This window comes from Argiope bruennichi, chromosome 5 (assembly GCF_947563725.1).
Source record: "Argiope bruennichi chromosome 5, qqArgBrue1.1, whole genome shotgun sequence".
Classification (NCBI taxonomy): Eukaryota; Metazoa; Arthropoda; class Arachnida; order Araneae; family Araneidae; genus Argiope; species Argiope bruennichi.
In genome coordinates this window covers 15,302,118-15,321,310 of record NC_079155.1, presented here as the reverse complement: position 1 = coordinate 15,321,310, position 19,193 = coordinate 15,302,118, and the positions used below count along the sequence as shown (strand labels likewise).

Below are 19,193 nucleotides of genomic sequence, written 5' to 3'. Positions count from 1 at the left end.
TTTCGTAAAGCATTAGCTCGTCAACTAATAGACAGGTTTCCTCGAGAAAAAGGAAAGGTCTGCTAGCTTCCAGGCAAAAACGTGTGCGGTTCAGAATGATGTGCAATTAGCTAATGCAGGAAATCATATGCCATAGTTGGTTTCCAACTAGAGACGAGCTAGGAAATGTAGTTCAAAAGCCCACGAAAAGTGGACTGTCTACATGTGTAAAGAATGTAAAGTACCCTTGTGCACTACAACATGTTTCTCATCTTTCTATGGAAAATAATCGCCATTAAATTGAATTTTCTTTGTGGCTGTAAATGGTTCCGTGGGCAGTATATTACTATATTCTTGGAAGTATGGTGAAAGCTTATAAGCCAGTTAACAGCTACGCTGTCCGAGCAATTGCTTTTGTATCGTGGTCATGTCACTGGGCTGCAAACTATAAGGTCCCAGGTTTATCCTGTGGTGAAAGCTTATAAGCCAGTTAACAGCTACGCTACCCGAGCAATTGCTTTTGTATCGTGGTCATGTTACTGGGCTGCGAACCACAAAGTCCCAGTTTCTATCCTCGCTCATCACAATCCGCCACCGAAAAATACTTCTTAGAATTTTAATGTAAACAAAATTCGGAAAAATAAAATACGTTTCCTTAAATGCTATTGTTTATTGATAATAAAACACACACACACACAAACCCCAGTGAGAATGGTCACCCCAAAACTTTCTCGTATATTCTCTAATAAAGATGTTTTTCCAATGAACGCCATTGGCTTACATTAATTACGAAATATTAACCTTTGGCGTAAATTTAGCATTTTTACTGAATCCATGATAGGATCTTGCCGAATGTTTTGGCGATTAATCCCTGGCATGCTGTCAAAAATTGAATATGGGTTCCAGATACACTCTTCTCAACCTGTTGAAACAAAAATTTGACACAAAGCTACACTTGTCACAAAATCATATTCCAAATTTACTACACTTAAGTTACTGCATTTTTTTAGATATTAAGTATTCAAGTTTCGAAAATTAGACTGACAGACGGTCAACCTCTTGTTTGATATCGCTCAGAATTTGGATAGCACCTATAGTAAAGATGTTAAATCTGTGTACTGAATTTCAGCTATCTAGCTCTCTTCGTTTTGTAGTTATCGTGCTAACTTATTTCGAACAGCCGAACACACACATTTTCATTGAACGGATTTTGCTCAAAATTTGATAGAGATCGCCAAATTTGATTTGAAGCCTGTACACCAAATTCATACGTCTAGCTCAAAGCGATTTTTGAGCTATCTTTTTCACAGACGGACGGACATTTTCAAAACATGTGTTTTTCGAACACAGGGAGATCTAAAACGTCGAGATTCGCCAAAATCTCAAGTTCGATTTTTTTTGACGATTATTCTATACTTCGTACATTAGAAAGCAAAAAACAGGAGGAATTATAAAGAGAAATAGATGGGTCATGAAAGGGCTCGAACAGTATATACCTTACTGTCACGGAATGCGAATTTTATTACCTGTTCTTGGAAAGTGTTCATGCAGTCATAGCTTAGCTGTAGTCTAGCAGATGAATATGTATTAAAGATGAGCTACGTCTGTTTAAATAGCATATTATCACACTTTCTTTCAAAACACCACTGCATATGGCTTATTAAATGTGAGAGTAGGTTTTTCATTTGTTTTTATCGTGTATTACTTTGACGAATAGGAGGCGTGGGTGCCGTTATTCCAGCCGAAAGTTATTAAGATTACTGCAGTTGTCGCAATATGTGTAAGTTTTCTCAGGAAATTTCTAGCACTGATAACGGAATGATGTTAAAATTTCGTGCGTCAGTGCCATTCCGCACATAGCCAGCATATAAGATCCGGAAGAATAAGAATGAAGGATACAAAATAATATTTTCCGATTTTGAAATGAAAATAATAAAAACAATTTAAAGGATGATGAGGATTTCATTGAATCCAATTTACAGTAATATATGAAATAACAATTTGAAACTGTGTTTAAGATGGCTAAAATAATGTTTCATTTCTAGCCATCATTATTGTTAAATGATTAAGTTGTAATATTATACGACTGAAAAACATGAATTCAAACAGTGTATTGCAAATTAAAATAGTATATATATATATATTAAGAAATAAAATCCTGCTACTGAGTAAATGACTGGTAAAAACACACGATTGAATGTTTTGATGTATAATTTAAATTTCATAACATTTAAAAACATTTTTTTCAGATAATGTATCAAACTCAGGGGTGTTTGTGGGACCCCAAAAAATCCCCTGAAACTTTTACGGACTTACTACCGACATTTTGGAGTTTCGAGAAGAGGGGGGGGGGAATGAAAAATTACAATTATGAAGTACTGAATGACCTAATTATAAAAGTTCAATGAATTACTTTTTTTGCAAAATTAAGACCTTTGAACCCAGGTCACGTGATCGCACATCTGGTCGAACGAAGTCTCTCCCTTTTTTTTCTGCCGCGCCTACTTGCCGAAAAGAATCCAGAAGAGAATGTCCGAGAACCGGGGGAATGAGTCATAACTCGCAATAAGGAAAGAACAAAAAAGAAGTTTTTTCCCCTTTTTCACGCATTATCACTGCCTTTGGAGAAAGAAAGGAAAAGTTTTCACCACACACACTGACCTTGCGTTTTCTGCTTTCAAAGCAAACAAAATTACCCAGATCAAAATAAATAATTCATTATTATTCCTACTTCCTTTTGAACGACGATCCCCGGAATTTCCGGGTATCGAAGTTCAAAATCCCCGGAATTCCGGGGTTTCCCCGGAGCACAAACACCCCTGCAAACTGAATTAAAAATTCTTTTAAAGAGGAAATTGTGCAAAATGAAATTGGGATCATTAAAATGATAATTTTTTTAAAGATGATTATGTTACAAAATATGAATATCAATTTCTATAGAGAAGTCATAACGATACGGCTAAACTTAAAATGAATGTACGGTTCCCAAAATTGAAATACTTTGAGGCAATTTGTGAATGAAAGAAACTGAATTTTTTTTTTCTTCTAAGTTAACAATGAAAAGGACAAAATTTTAAAAATTATTATATTGAAAAAACGCAAAATTTTAAATTGTAACATGCAGACATTGCCTTAGAATTGACACACTTTATTAAAGGGTTTTCTTCACAAGTATTTTCTAACTATTTTTATTAAAAAAAAAAATCTGAATATTTTCATTATATAAATTTAAACTTTCTTTCATTTGGAGTCGTACAAGCTAACAAGCAGTGCACTGCTGTAAATGGAATACATCTGAAAGAGATGCAAGTATATACACCATACTAAATATGGAATGAAATAGCTCATAATAATTTTAAACGAAATAGATTTTCATCATCAAATTCATGTTAAAAAAAGAATTTCCATTGAATTAACAACTATTATAATTTGAGAATACAGACAACATAATTAAATTTTATTTTGATGTTCTCCCAAATACTTCCAGTTATATTTTTTAAGACAATCTAAAAATGGATAATTTAAAAGTTTGTTTGGAAAAATCTGATATAATTCCATTTACCTTCATAGATTGAAACAAAATACATAATTTTCTTAGGACCTAGAGAGATTCACCATGGATTTAAAAATCTGAACTCTTCTGCAAAACGAACGTGAAGGAAATAAGAAATTGAATTTCTTTAATGCCAGTATAAGCAACACAGATAATGTAACCACACAATAGCAACAAGTAAAATCAATATAAATAAAATTTAAACTAAGTCAATATAACATTCTGAAGCCATTCTTGATGAATATTTGAAAAGAATTAACTATAGTGATATCTAAATAGTCTGTTGCGTTACTACTTTCTCAAGCACTAAAGGCAGACACATAAAGAAAAGATACATTTTAAAATCGTTTGAGACAGATTTGATAAATATAAAATTTCTTTGCTGAAGCTTAATAAGAAAGGTCATCCTAGTTTCTTAACTTAGCATTTTGGGGAATTAAGGAAATAAATAGGTTTGAAATATGAGAATTCAAAGCCTGATAAATTTAAAAACATTTGCAAGATAGTGGGAAATTTAAAAGCTGCTTATTCTATTATTTAGAAACAACTTAAAATATTATCAAAAAGAGATCAAGGAAAAATACTTTCAAGCAACTAATATCACTAGAGAATATGAATGGATTAAAGTAATGGAAGTTGTGTTTCCTCCCCCCCCCCAATAAAAAAATGCATTAATTTAACTGAACTTTAAAAACAAACATGAGTAGAGAAAATGTAACTTTAAATTATTCTGAATATTGACACTTTACTCAATGAGTAATGGTACACTTTAAGGAGGGTACTGCAACAATCTTGACATGTGTAAGTAAAATAGTGGTGAAAGCATTATTAATACTTATGATTTTTTTTTAATTTTATGTTAATTAGTACATTTAATATCATATCTTAATTAATTAGCAACATAAACTTGCATGTATTTTGTTCTTCTTTTATTATGTATCTGCTAGTTTTATATAAAATATCTTCTTTTAAATGAGCTATTTTGTGATTTAAAAAAAAATGACAATCAAATAACAAAGAGATGTGTTCATAAAGAAATAAAACCAAAAACTTTTGTGAGTTTAAATTACAGATTCTTTAATGGGCAACTCAATGGACCAAACACATTTTTATAAAAAATAACAAATTGAAAGTCTCTTAAAGATGATTAGCTTTTAGCCTTTTCACGTTCTTTCTCCTTCTTGGCAGCTTCATTTCTAGCTTCTTCTTCTTCATGCTGCTTTATGAGAACCTCTACTTCAGAAGATGGCATGATACGAATAACAGTTTTGTCCTTTTCACGAGTGAGAGTAGCCATTTCCACTGTAAGAGCAAAAAAATTTCTTAATATAAACTAATATAAGAAAAGGACTGCTTCTCAGAAATAATTATATATTTTAGCTCTCCATTTTAAAAGAAAACTTTTAGGCTAGAAATAAAAAGAGGGAAAAAATCCTTACATTTGTCAGCAGTAAGCTTAGTCATATCCAATGTCTTGCTAAGAACTTTGACAGCTAATGCTAAAGCATCCTTTAAAGTGGTTTCATTTTCTTTATATTCTTGTTTCAAAATAGAAACTGCAGCCTAAAAAAATATAAATAAAATTAGCAAATTAGAAAGAACTCTCCACTGATGCTCAATAAAAAAGATGTCAATAAAAGAACAATTTAATTTCGAATATCCAGCATTTTATTTATCTTGTTCATTCTACAAGTTGAATGAACAAGACAACAGTAAAATAGACCTACACATTTTAACTAAGCACAAAACAAAATTATGTGGATATATAAAAGAAATGAAATGCATTAAAAAAGATTTAACTACTATTTGTAAAGAATTTAATATAAATATTAATAGAGTTTTACATAGATAAATAAAAAAAAAATAAAACATTCATTTCATTCATTATATAGCAGAAAATAGAAACATGTTTAATACATAAAATAAAAGAAATTTTAGGAATAGGAGCATGCAGTAATAACAATCCAGATAATAAATATATAAAATTAAATTATATATACAAAGAAACAGAAAAATTAATTGCATATGAAATTAATATTAAAATTGTGTCTGTTATATGAATTTTCCTTTAATAGAAAGAAAATTCTGTATTCAGATCTTTAATTTAAAAAATAAATAAATGCAACCTCGGTTTCAGTTTAAAAAGCATGCAAATATGAGAGATATCAAAACAAACAACAATGATTGTTGATTTATCAGTACATTTTTCTTTAAAATAAACTAATTGATAAGAAAAAAATAATGAACACTTTCTGTAGTTGACGTATTTTAATCCCACGAAAATCCATTTTATAAAAGTATAATTTTGTAAAGGTATGCAATTAAAAAGCTAGTTTTGAAACAACAATATCAATCATACACAATGGAAGTACAGTTTAAATTATTGTTACTATTAAGAGATTACAAATTTTCACTTACAGCACCATTGTTACCAATGCATGTTGCTTTCCATCCACCATAATTTCCACTAGGGTCAGATTGATACAATTGGAAACCATAATGTTTATCCCAACCCATGTACAGAATAGATACACCAAAAGGTCTTTTACCTGAAAAATTCAAACATAAAACAATGATAAATAAAAATCTTTGAAAATTATAACATGCACAAATAATAATGCAACTTATGAAAAAATTAAACAATTAATCAAAAATGATTATGGTAATGAAAAAATATTAAAAGAAAATAAGCATACTATTTTTATCAGGTTGTATATATCATAAACTGATGGTAAAAGTGAAAAAAAAATATAAAGCACAGTATATTCCATTTACATATTTTGACTTTTATTCCTGATTAACCATTTCCACAAGTTGCTTAAATTGAAGCTTTTTACAAATTCGTTTAGTATATGTTTTTTAAATCTTTTCATACGTTTTAAGAATTGTTTTATCTTTTCTCCAGTTTACTTCCGGTTTTTATTATATATATTTTTTGTTATTTGTATTCATATTTTTAGTTTTAGTGTGTGTGTGTGTATATATATCATCCAAAGCCATCTGTAATACTAAATGGACTGCAAAAATATCCTAGTTCTTTACATGTGTCATTATCAAATGCTTAAAATCCAACTTCTGTTTTGGCCTCAAGCAATTCAGAATTTTTTTTTTTTATTGTTTAAAAAGGCTGATTTATCAATGCACAAATAAATCTAAGCTTGAATAAATAATATTATACTGATTCATAGTATTCTTACTTTAGTCAGAAGGATATTGCTAATATTTCTTTACTGCATTTTTTTTATTTTTTATGAAGAATTGCATTTCTTATTTTTTTTAAAGGATTACTATTTCTATTAATCTGACTTTATTATTTAATTTTGATTTGTCGTGAACATTAAGGCCAGAGAAGACAATCATTGCAGGAAAACCAAACTTCTAATGCCATCATATATTTACATCCAAGGTACACAGCAGATAATATTTTTCTTTTCTTTCTTAAAATTCTGCAAATATGCATGATATTTTCTACAACTTTTGTTAAATAATCTGTAGCAATCAGATCTGAGATATCGTTAACGGGATACAGCATGTCGAAATGAATTCATTTTTTTTCCTAGTGTATAATGTTTTATTCAGGTGAAAATAATTAATCACAATATGATACAAAAGAAAAACTATAAATTATATGACAGATATAAAAACAAACTTTCAAAGATAAATTAATTTATTTTTTTATAGAGAAATTTACATTCCTCATCAATAAATAAATAAATAATCAACAAAAAAAAGCAAAAGTTTATAATGCAAATTGGAATTCCTGGTACAAAGAACATTCTGCATTATATGAAAACACACACACACAAGATAGTAAATGGAGATTTACTATCTTTTGAAGCAACTAAAATATAATAACAAGAATATTTTGTAATGAAATTAGATTGACCAAGAAAGGTGGGAAAAATATATATAATTTAGACCTGCAAACAATTAATAATAGTATAATCCCACATGATGGAGGAAAATATCTCCAAATTAGATATAAGCTATAAGTCAACATACCTCCATATTGAGTATAAGCTTGCTTCACATCACACAACCAACTCACCAGTCGTTCACAAGGAATTGACTCACCATACTGAAGTAAATATCTGATAAGAATGAAAACATTAGATTGTTTTAAATTAGTTAAATATATAGATGGAAATAGTAAAAATAAAATACATATAAATGTTATGGAATATGTTTTTAAATATTTCATAACAAACAAAGTTAGGGAAAAAAATAGAAACTAAACCAACCATTAATAATGCTCAAAGTATAGATGCATATCCATCTCTACTACTAATAAAGGAGAGCGTATGTGCTTGCCTGTAATTTATTGCTTTAAAAGAAAGTCCATCAACCAGCCTAATTTGACACAGATTATACTTAGGAGAGTGGGAATTTCTTAGGGAAAAGCCCCCCCCCCTTTAAACATTTTAAATAAAAATTAAATAAAATTTGGCATTTTTATACTATTTTTATTGCGTAATAAATTATTATGTAATAATTTGGCTTTTTTATTATGTAATAAAATTTTGTCATAACAATTCCTGTAAATATAACAACATATACTTGATTTTCACATCATTTAAAAAATTGTAATTTTTGCATGACAATTTAATTATTGAGCTAATTTTTCTTGACTTCTGATAGTTTTTCAAAAAGATATTCTTTTCATAATGATTATAAATAAGTTTCTTTATTGAAAGCAAGATAAAAAGATCTTGCTAATTATCTGTGCAAATTACGTGAGGAAAGTAGTTATACTACAAAAATTAGCAATTATTTGAGCATTTATGTTTTTAATAGCACTATTAGGGGGATTGTTTAAATTGTGACGAATGTAAATATAATGGATGATAGTTCGAGAGATGGGTGAAAATATAGTTTAAAAAAATTTACACATTACTACAAAGGGTTTATATGTAACAAATGGACATCGTCTAATAGGATGATTCATACAGGTGTTTAAAATAATATGGCTTTTATATTTGTCACAGTTTAATCTAATACTTAATATTTTCTTGGATAAATCACAAATATTACAGTAAACATTATGCAAAAATCTAAACACAAAAAATAATTTTGTTGAAAAAGTTGGTCAACAAATATAGCTAATTATAACTGAATAAAAATTTTCAAATTACTTAATACACTGAATAAAAAAAAAAAAAAAAAATCTTAACTTTCTCTAGCAAAATACTTTTTTTTATTTTATTTATCAAGTATTACAAGCATTTTATAAATGTATAGGAGAAAAAAATTTACTGTTTTTTTTTTAATTATTAGAAATAAAATCAGAGAATAGAGATAATAAATATAGCAACATATTTAAAAGATAATTGCAATAAAAACTGCACACAAAGTAATTAAAACAGTCTGACTTGTTATGTAATGAAACATTATGAATTTACTACACTTAGTGAATAACTTTGCTTTGAATACTGAATTGCTTTAAATATATTCGGGGAAGAGGGTTAATTTTTCTTAATTCCCCCTCCCAATATATATATATATATATATATATATATATATGCATTTCTTTAATATATTGCCTCACCTTTGAGCTATCTGGCGTAGTTCATTTGTTAATACATTTGCATCAGATGTAATTCCAGCAACACTACATGCCATATCACTATTAAAAGGAAAATATATAATAAATTATTTCACAAAAAGTTACCTTCAATATTTGTTACAAATACAATTAAAATATGTAAACTAATATTAAGAAAAGTAAAGCTGAAAAAAAAAATTCTTTCTTTCTACACTGTAGAATAAGATAATTTTCACCTAAAAATAATACAGAAATTCAGGCTAGAATTAGAAATATTCTATGCTGTTTCAAGAAATTATGTTTTAGTTATGAAAATAATTACATATCAACACACATGGATAATATCAAGGAAATTTTACATTAAGGTGTACATACTTACTAGAAGATTTTTTAAAAAAATTTTTAACTTTAAAAATCCAATTTTTTCACAGTAGGTCATAAATATATGTTTAAACTAATTTCAGTGAGAAAAAACCATATTACACTAATTATTAATTAATTAATATTTAATGAGCTAATTAGCATATTTTTTGAAACATGATATCTTAAATTCTAATTTGTAGAGAACACACAATTCTAGTTGGAAATTATGCTTAATATTAGTCTTCATATTGTCTGCCTCATTCAAATTATATAAATATACAGTTTTTTTAAACAATTTTTTTCATCAACAATGAATAGAAAAGGTGAGATTTTTTCTGTAATTTAAAATAATTATTAATTTTTTTCTATAAATATAACTTTGATTGAGGCATAAAACATCCACTGTTTCATACAGATTATTTTGATATATAAATAATTGTATTTGATTAATTTCTTGTTGAGTTATGATTGTTTGAATGAAGCAACATAGTGGAAAAATATCATTCTTCATAAAATAAGTTTAAAGTTTTGAAAGCATGTTTTCATCATGATATATTTTTTAAAAAAATGCTAAAAAATTACTAATTACAACATTAAAAACTTCCTGAAGAGTAGCTCACTCCTTTTTCAATTATTTTATCTTTCTTTCTTTTTTTGATGCCACATAAACATTTTTTTCTCTGAAGTGGTGTCGACTGTCGCAAACTTTCAAATATTCTTAATTTGTCTCTGTTGTCTATGCCTTCCACCATAAATCCAGGATTAATACCCATCCGCTTCATAATTTCCAATTCTGGTTTGTACCCTCTGTTGAAGTTAAGAACAGCATCTAAAACTGAAAGTTTCAGAACATCGGCACCTGAAAATTTAGTTTTTGGATACTATTTCCAAATGAGGGAATAGAGGCATTCGTTGGTGTTTTGCGTTTTGCCATGAAGACACTTTTCTAGCATTTCTGCAGAAGTTAATCTTGAATAAATCAGTTTGATGTATTTTAGTATCTTCAATGGCAATCCTCCTTTATGCTTATAGGAATTTTGCTTCCCATGAGCTTTGGCACGTTGATATGAGCACCAGCTGTCACTACATTTCAGCGGATGAGTATCCTGAGCACTAAGGTGGTAAAATGTGCTGCAAATTGCATCTGACAATGCCTTTACAGAGCCAGTGTTGTTACATAATGCTAGATCGAAATAATTTTGCATTGTATTTACCTTAATATCTGTCAGCTTCCCTTTTCCTCCTATTTCTTTGACTGTTTTTTTTAAACATTTTTTTAATAAATAATTCTTTAAAAAAAGCATAAAATTTCAAGTAAAATTTATGAAAATTGTTTTTTTTTTTTTTAAGATCTGGTTTATAAACCGAAACTAGAGTTTTTAGTGAAAGTACCTCAAGAAAAATTATTATAACTCGAGAAATATTCCAAATATTGACATCTTTGCATCCTTTGAAAGCTAAAGAATCAGATAACATTTTAAAATAATAAAAAAATATTCATTTTGGCAGTTTCAAGTGTATACATACACCTTAAAAAATTATATATATACATATAATTATTATTATTATTCAATGAGTTTAGGAATATGTCCTTATTAAAGAAAAATGAATAAATAACATATATCTGGAAATAAAAAATATTAAGATTTCATCATAATTAGAGAAAGGGCTCATAATATGCAAAGATAGACATGAATAAAACAACTTGAATATATTGTTCATATAAAAGCAAATCAATTTTTAACAATAAAATATATTTGAGCTGTTAATTTTAAGGCCAATAAATAATTTTATCTCATTTCTTTTTCTTCCCCCCCCCCAAAATCCGGTATTTTTTTCTCAGTTAAGAAAACTATAGAAATTCTCAAATCTTGTATGTTAATTCGCATATCTACAGCTCTTTTTACATTAACAAATATACTATGCATACCAATACATATACATATGTAAAAACAAAGAACCATTAGAGCAGTCAGATATAGAGGATAAAGGAAATACAGAGAAAATTCATAAATCTTACAGGTGAAATAAAAAACTTAGAAAGATAGAAATCTACTTTAACTGCACAGCATGAACAGTCTGCAATAGAAAATTTTAAAAATCAAGATCCAGTAGTTTTGATACAATTTACTTGATACTTATGTTCAAATAAAAATTTAATCATTCGGACTTGAATTAATTCTCAATTGATATTTTTTATGACCTTTTTTAATGTATTTTATTAAAAACGAAGCAAAAAAAGCAACTGAAAAATTAGCCAGCTTGTTTGAAAATTAAAGTAATATCAAATTTCATGCATTTTCGTGTGAAATTCAGCAACAGAAGTTTTATATGCAACTGCATATTGTTCATAATTTATGCTATATCTATTTGAATTTTACTATGCATGCTAGTTAAACATAAAATATGTGGAATCCCAGGAAAATATTTGCCAAAAGAAAAATAATTTAATTTTAAGAATTTAAAAAATCATTTAATTTTGAATTAAATTCTACATTTTATAACTAAATTGCTATTTTTAAAAACTAATAATAAATTCTTTGAATTGTATATTACACTAAAAATAGAATTTTTAAATGAAGGAAAAAAAAAAGCATTAAAAATAAATATTATAAGCATAATTTTCAAAAAAGAATCATTACTTAAAATAAAAATGAAAGCAGTGCACATAAGACATAAATGCTAAACAATTCAAGTTTCAGTACTTATTTTTTAGGTTTCAGCAAAAATGGTTCTTTGTAGTAAGTTTAATCATTTCTACTTGAATTTAAAACTCAATTTTTATAAGAGCTCACAGAAAATTAGAAAACTACATAGTATAAAGACCAGAATGGCACAAGGCTACTACGATACTTTGAATTATATGACTATCAAATTTTGAAGGTTACTATTTGGTAAAGAAGTTATTCAAAAAACAAGGTTACAAAAAATATTGAACAGAAAATTTTGAAGAGCATTAATCCTGGCAAACCAACTGGTTGCCTAAGGCAGTTGAAGTTTCAGAATTCAAGATGGTGGGTTGTGGGTCTTTAAGTTTTATTTTTTAAATATAATTCTGCCAATGGCTCTTTACAAAAAAGAGGTGGTTAATTTTGATCAAGAAGGAAGAGATTAGAGCATAGCAACAAATACAGAAAAAGAAGTTGGTTCATCCTTTTAAATATTGTAACTGTCTGCCAGCAATTCAACACACAAACATCCCTCAAAAGATTGCATGCCAAAAGGCTCTTTTATAACTAATGTTCATCAATGGCATGCAATATAGATTTTTATTATGAGTTTGTTGGAAAAGGGAAGACAAATACACACACACACACACACAAAAAAAAGTTGCATGTTAATAGATTTTTGTAATTAATGTTCACCAATGGCATGCAGTACAGATCTTTTATTATGAATTTATTGAGAAGGGAATTTGCTGAATTTATGTGATTTACCATGTGTATGTGTGCTAGCATTTTAGATATATTTCCTATTAAGGTCCATGACAGAGTTAAATGAAGTTAAAGATCAACCAGCAAATTTTCACATAGATAATGAAAATGCCATATTTACAAAACCATATCAGTATTTAAAGTTATATTTATACAAATGAAAATATATTTATAAACTAAGGTTAACTTTTGTTTATTTATATAGTAAAATATGGAGTAACTAACTAAAATATTGGGGTTTAAATGACCCCAGCATGTGCAAATGCTATAAAAATGGATGCATGTCCATAAGGATTAAAGAAACAAAATTTTATTTGTAGATTTCAAAAATATAAAAACACTGAAAACTTACTCATGGAGCTTATAAATCTTTTCTGAATTAAAGACTTCATCCAATAGTTTATTTGTATTTCGACGTTCAGCAGCAAGTACAATTCCATCATTACCTAAAATTCCTAAACATGTTCCAGCATGTCCAATGGCTTCCATAGCATATTCAACTTGATACAATCTCCCTGGGGGGATAGTAAATAGAAAGTTATAATTTAATTTTAAAGTTTTAAAAAATATTTATAAGTATAAATTTGAAAGTTAGTTGAATATTCCATCACATAATGAAATTGCTAGATACATTTAGGGACAAAATAATATACAAAGGCTTTGGAAAATTAGAAAAAATATTAAACATAATAACAGGCAATCACAATATAATTCAATGAGTTCCTTTTAATTTATTACAGAATTATATAAAATAATTTTATGTCTCTGCAGTTATTTTAAAATCAATAAACTAGCAGAAACAAAATTTAGAATTATGCAAAGATTGTTTTATTTTCTGAAGAGGTAAAAGTTAAAGAAGAAAAAAAAAGTACCAAAATAGTTTTGCTTCGATTTTTAAACATTAATACCAAAACCAATTTTTTAAAGCAATTTATTGCAACAAAAACTAAAACATGAACAAAGTATAATGAAATGATATTCAAGAATTTAAGTCATTAAATGAATCTGTGGTTTCCATAAATCAATTTAAAGGATTATTCATTTGAAATATGTATTTTCTCTTATGCTTTTATCAACAGCAAAAAAAGTTTCTTTCCCCCTTTTCTTTTTCTGGTGGTATTCTTGGTTGCAACAAATAAAAAATAATTATTAACAATCTAAACTAGTTTTATTTGTAAACTAAAATTAATTTTTTTTGTATATAAAAAAATTATAAATCAAACGTGAAAATTTTTGAGAAAAAAATTGATACACAGAATTTCCAAATTTCTAACAATCTTTTCACTAACTGAGAACTACTCATAGTTATTTTTTTTTATGGTTAAAGAAGACATAAAATTTAATATAATTTGGTTACAGTATTAATTATACCATTATAGTATACAGTTAGTATATAAAACTAAATTTATTTTTTTTAATAAAGTAGTTCCTAATGCATTTTGGCGCATAATCCTTTGATGGGGTAATTTCCAAATAATATTAACTTTTATTCGGAAAAAAAAATATGCCAAAATGTTTTGTAAGTAACATTAAGCATGCCTGACACTTTCATCGCTTGTTTTTTCAATCAGTCCTTAATTGTACAATCAAATAAAAAAAATGTACCAATTTTTCTGCACATTTTACAAGTGTAAATGAAAAGATCAAGCACTGAAATATTTAAATTTTGAATTCCTCTTGGTCCATGCAATATAATTTAGCATTTGTATCTGGTGGGAAGAAATTAAATTTAATATTAAACAATTTTTGGTTCAATTAAATTAAGGTCAGCTGGCAACCATCCATAAAAAGAGTTGTTGTTTGTTTAAGCATTTATTCATCAAATTAGAAATCCATTCCTCACAACTTTCTTTTGTCATTCTTTTTTTTAAAATTGTCAACTTTAAGTGATTTAATGCCTTTGAAATAAGTGGCTACTAATTTTTTCCTATTACAAAAAAGTTTTAAGTTTCTCTTACTGATTTTATTCATACAAGTAAAAACATGATAAAATCCTTGTAATTACTTTCCTACAAAATATTTGCCCTCTTTAAAAATAAGTCTAATTGGACTAATGCATGCAAAAAACTAGTTAACTAAACTAAAATACTAGTTTCAACCATATTAAACCCATTATTGGTCTCATAATCTTCCATAACAATTTTCGAAATGTTTTGCAATTGATAACACTACAAATCCAAAAGGCAGGATTCCTCTGATACGCAGTTGGTTTCTGAAAGTAAGAGCTTAAAAATTGGAAATTCCAAAATCCGCAGCAACTTTAGCCAATTTATCCTTTACAAATAGTCCAGTTACAAGCATATTCTTGTATCATTTTTAACCATTTCAAAATTATATGCTCAACTTTCTCAAATTTTACAGATTTAAATCATTTTTGATTTCCATCAGCAAAAGTCTCAGTTACTAAATCATGACTATCAGTTAATAATCATGATATCAGACATGATCCAGGTCAAGGGGGGGGGTATTATTATAAAATTATTAATTGGGGAAAAAAATAACATGAAGTAAAATAAGCATGATAAACTGAATAATAAAATGAATAAACTTAAAATAAAAAGTGCTTGAGATAGTTCAAAATACTGTAATGTTATTAGATAAAAAGAAAATGAATCAATCTCATGTATAATAAATATCAACTATAAAAATGCTAAAAAAACAAACAAATTTCTTTAGAAATGTGTGATATAACACATGAATATTATATTATTTTTTCTCTTCCTATAAATTTCATGTTTGAAATATACAATTTTTAAAAACTATATGATTTAAAATTGGCCATTTAGTGGCAATACACATTATAAGAAATCAAAACTTAATTGAAAATAAAAATTTCACACCAGTTTAGAAAAGGTTATCATAAAACAGAAATTAGAAAAATCATATGACTAAATTGCAAGCATTTGCTTTTTCATAAACAATTTCATTATTACATTGAAATAATGAAACAAGAATCAACAAGATTTATTTCTTTTGATGAAAATGAATTGCCATTTTTTAACTATAACAGATGCACAAAAATTTGTTTATAATAACATATTTATTATATAATAATATATAAATAATATAATAAATATAAATTTATAAATCCTTTAGATATTTAGGTACCAATTATTATAATTCTCAAATTATTAACTAAAAATTTTATAATTAAAAAATGTAAGAATGCACATTAAGCTATAATTTTCCTTGACATGATTTTTAAATTTATACATGTTTCTCCATTTTATTGTCAATTGCATATTAGACTTCAAACTAAATCTAACAAGAAAAATTTATCATAAAGACTTCAAATTAAAAATATATATATATATAGCGATGATTTTAATAATTCAAAGAGTAGATTAAAAAGAGTGAACTAGATAAATTTGTAAACAATTATTTCATATCTAATAGAAATTATAATTTACCTTCAGGAGAAAAGATCGTTGTTCTGGAGTCATACCTACGAGCCTAAAGGAATAAAAGAAACTTCATTACTGTACATCAGCAATTCACATTTCAAATGAGTGTAAAAATATATTTTAAAAAGTTAAAGAACTTTCTGAAACACCCTTTCTGAATGAAAAAGGTTAATTTCATTTGATTATTAAATACTTAAAAGGATGGTAGACTAGTGTATGCTCTAATCTTTCTTTTAAATCTTTTTCATAAATTTGCGCTTGTCATTTTACCACAGAAATATTTTAATTAACATTCAAATTTTACTTTTAATTAAAAAAAAATTAGACCACCATAGTTAATTAATTAGAAGTCTATTAAAAATAATTTTTTAAGTAAATGTTTGCCAAAAAAAAGATTTTAAGATTCAATATATTCAAAACAAACTGAATCACCAGAAATACATTTTTTTAAATCAATTTTTGAAATTGGAAAAAGTGGAACATAAGTAACCGCATCCCTGAAATGTTTGTGATCAATAAGAATAGCATTTGAGTTTGTGGATCACTTGCTTTTAATTTTGATTGAATTTATATTTATATTAATTATTAGCTTGTATGCATTTATCAATTAGCATAGCAATTTTGCAGAATGATCAGATGTCCCTTTATCTTTTCTTTCTAATTTGAAAATCTGGTCCATATTTCTCAATGCACACTCTACTATTTTCTACATAATATTTCAATTATTGAATATTTTCAAACGAATGTTGGCATAGCCTTTCTTTCTAGAAATATTTATAAATGGAGGCTTTTCTCATTAATACTTCTTTGATAAGTGTTTATTAGCAGACTTTTGCTTGAAATGAGTAATTGGAAATACATATATGAGTAATAAATTCCCGTTTCTTCCCTTCTAAAAAAAAAAAAAAAAAAAAAAAAAAAAAGGAGATATACACAGGGGTGTTTGTGGGACCCCAAAAAATCCCCTGAAACTTTTACGGACTTACTACCGACATTTTGGAGTTTCGAGAGGGGGGGGGGAATGAAAAATTACAATTATGAAGTATTGAATGACCTAATTATAAAAGTTCAATGAATTACTTTTTTTGCAAAATTAAGACCTTTGAACCCAGGTCACGTGATCGCACATCTGGTCGAACGAAGTCTCTCCCTTTTTTTTCTGCCGCGCCTACTTGCCGAAAAGAATCCAGAAGAGAATGTCCGAGAACTGGGGGAATGAGTCATAACTCGCAATAAGGAAAGAACAAAAAAGAAGTTTTTTCCCCCTTTTCACGCATTATCACTGCCTTTGGAGAAAGAAAGGAAAAGTTTTCACCACACACACTGACCTTGCGTTTTCTGCTTTCAAAGCAAACAAAATTACCCAGATCAAAATAAATAATTCATTATTATTCCTACTTCCTTTTGAACGACGATCCCCGGAATTTCCGGGTATCGAAGTTCAAAATCCCCGGAATTCCGGGGTTTCCCCGGAGCACAAACACCCCTGTATACAAGATTTTATTGCAGGCAAAACCTAGCCTAAATGGCCAGCTTTCTTCTAAAGCTTACAAAAAGGATGACATTCATCTAAACATTGTAAAAGAAGGTCAAGTTTAAATGTCAATTGTGAAAATATTTCCATTATAATTACATACACATGCATAAGCCCCTGTAAAAGTCTTTGAGACAAATGCTATCCCACCTTTTTGAGAGAAAACTAAGGGCAGGAAAAATTATTTAGATGTAAAATATTTTGATTAGAATTAAGATTAATGCACAATTGCCAAAGCTGAATTATTTTAAGTCAATATATCACAACAAGTAATCATGACACTATTTTATTGTAAACTTAATGCCGTTTTTGTTTTTGTACCCATACGAGATGGTAGACATTTTGCAAGTTTTCGGACAATTAGCCTGATTTTGATATGCTTGGTGAAAAATCCTACATTAATATCTTAAATCTTACAATATTTTATAGTTAGAAGATAGAAATTTCATCATACCTTTTTTGAAAAATGTAAATATTTTATATATTCATGCTGCACTTCAAAACATTAAGCAAAATTGTTTTATCACATAAATCAAAAGTAAAAAGCAGGTATAAACTCTGATAAAAAGATTTTAAAAACTAAAAGAAACTTGCATGTTAATAATAAGTTAATAAAAGAACAAGATTTATAAAACTCCTCAGTAGAATTTCTTTTTAGCCACATAACTACTTAATTTATCTCTTCTTTTCTTTAGAAAATATATTTTCAGTTCTTTTGTTTAAAGTTGAATTAATTTTAAGATAATTATCCACAAAATTTTCTACTTTGGTCACTTAAGAAGCATAAGTATTTTATAAAAGATCTACATAATAAAGTTCTATTAACAACTGATGCTACAGTTTATTGTTTGTTTATTAATTATTATCAGAATATATATATTTTTAAAACTTAGCAGTAATAAAGCAGATCAGTAGTAAAAATTTTTTTATTATAATGCGATAAGACAAAATCACGGTTTAAAAGTAAATTTAACCGAAATGAAGATAACACATCAGACATAAAACCAATGCCATTTAAATTTTAATAAAAAAAAAAACTTTTCAAGTACATAAATCACATATAGTCAAACATAAGAATAAAATTTAAGAGCCATTATTAAAAAAAAAGTTATTACAATGTCACAAATGATTACTGTTAAAAACTGGTTTCATAATGCGGAAAGTGCAAAAGATTGAAAACTCAACATTAGAAATAACAGATACAATTATCTGAAAATATAAAACAATAATATTATAAATAACATACCATTCTTAGAAATTTCTAATCAAATTCAAACAAGAATACAAATAAATGCTTATTCACCGACGAACAACAAATTTCCGACAGTTAAAGCTACAGTGACATTATATTGAAATGTCAGATTCATAATAACAAAAATTAAAG

At 27.3% G+C, this 19,193-nt stretch overlaps 2 protein-coding genes across 2 annotated transcripts in view; both read right to left on the bottom strand.

The window, feature by feature from the left end:
• LOC129968783 (arylsulfatase B-like) overlaps window positions 1-1,568 on the bottom strand; it is a 31,155-nt gene extending 29,587 nt beyond the window's left edge. Inside the window, exon 1 of the mRNA XM_056083029.1 lies at window positions 1,506-1,568. Coding sequence (XP_055939004.1) covers window positions 1,506-1,526 — 21 coding nt within the window. The 5' untranslated portion in view covers window positions 1,527-1,568. The remainder of the gene's footprint in view (window positions 1-1,505) is intronic.
• Window positions 1,569-4,583: 3,015 nt separating this feature from the next.
• LOC129969431 (proteasome subunit alpha type-4-like) lies at window positions 4,584-19,148 on the bottom strand. Its single transcript, XM_056084000.1, has 8 exons — window positions 19,056-19,148; window positions 16,282-16,324; window positions 13,224-13,386; window positions 9,078-9,155; window positions 7,535-7,623; window positions 5,951-6,081; window positions 4,972-5,095; window positions 4,584-4,834 (listed from the first exon to the last, which is right to left on the bottom strand). The coding sequence occupies exons 1-8, from the start codon at window positions 19,056-19,058 to the stop codon at window positions 4,680-4,682; spliced, it is 786 nt and encodes a 261-aa protein (XP_055939975.1). The 5' UTR covers window positions 19,059-19,148; the 3' UTR covers window positions 4,584-4,679.
• Window positions 19,149-19,193: the final 45 nt, after the last annotated feature.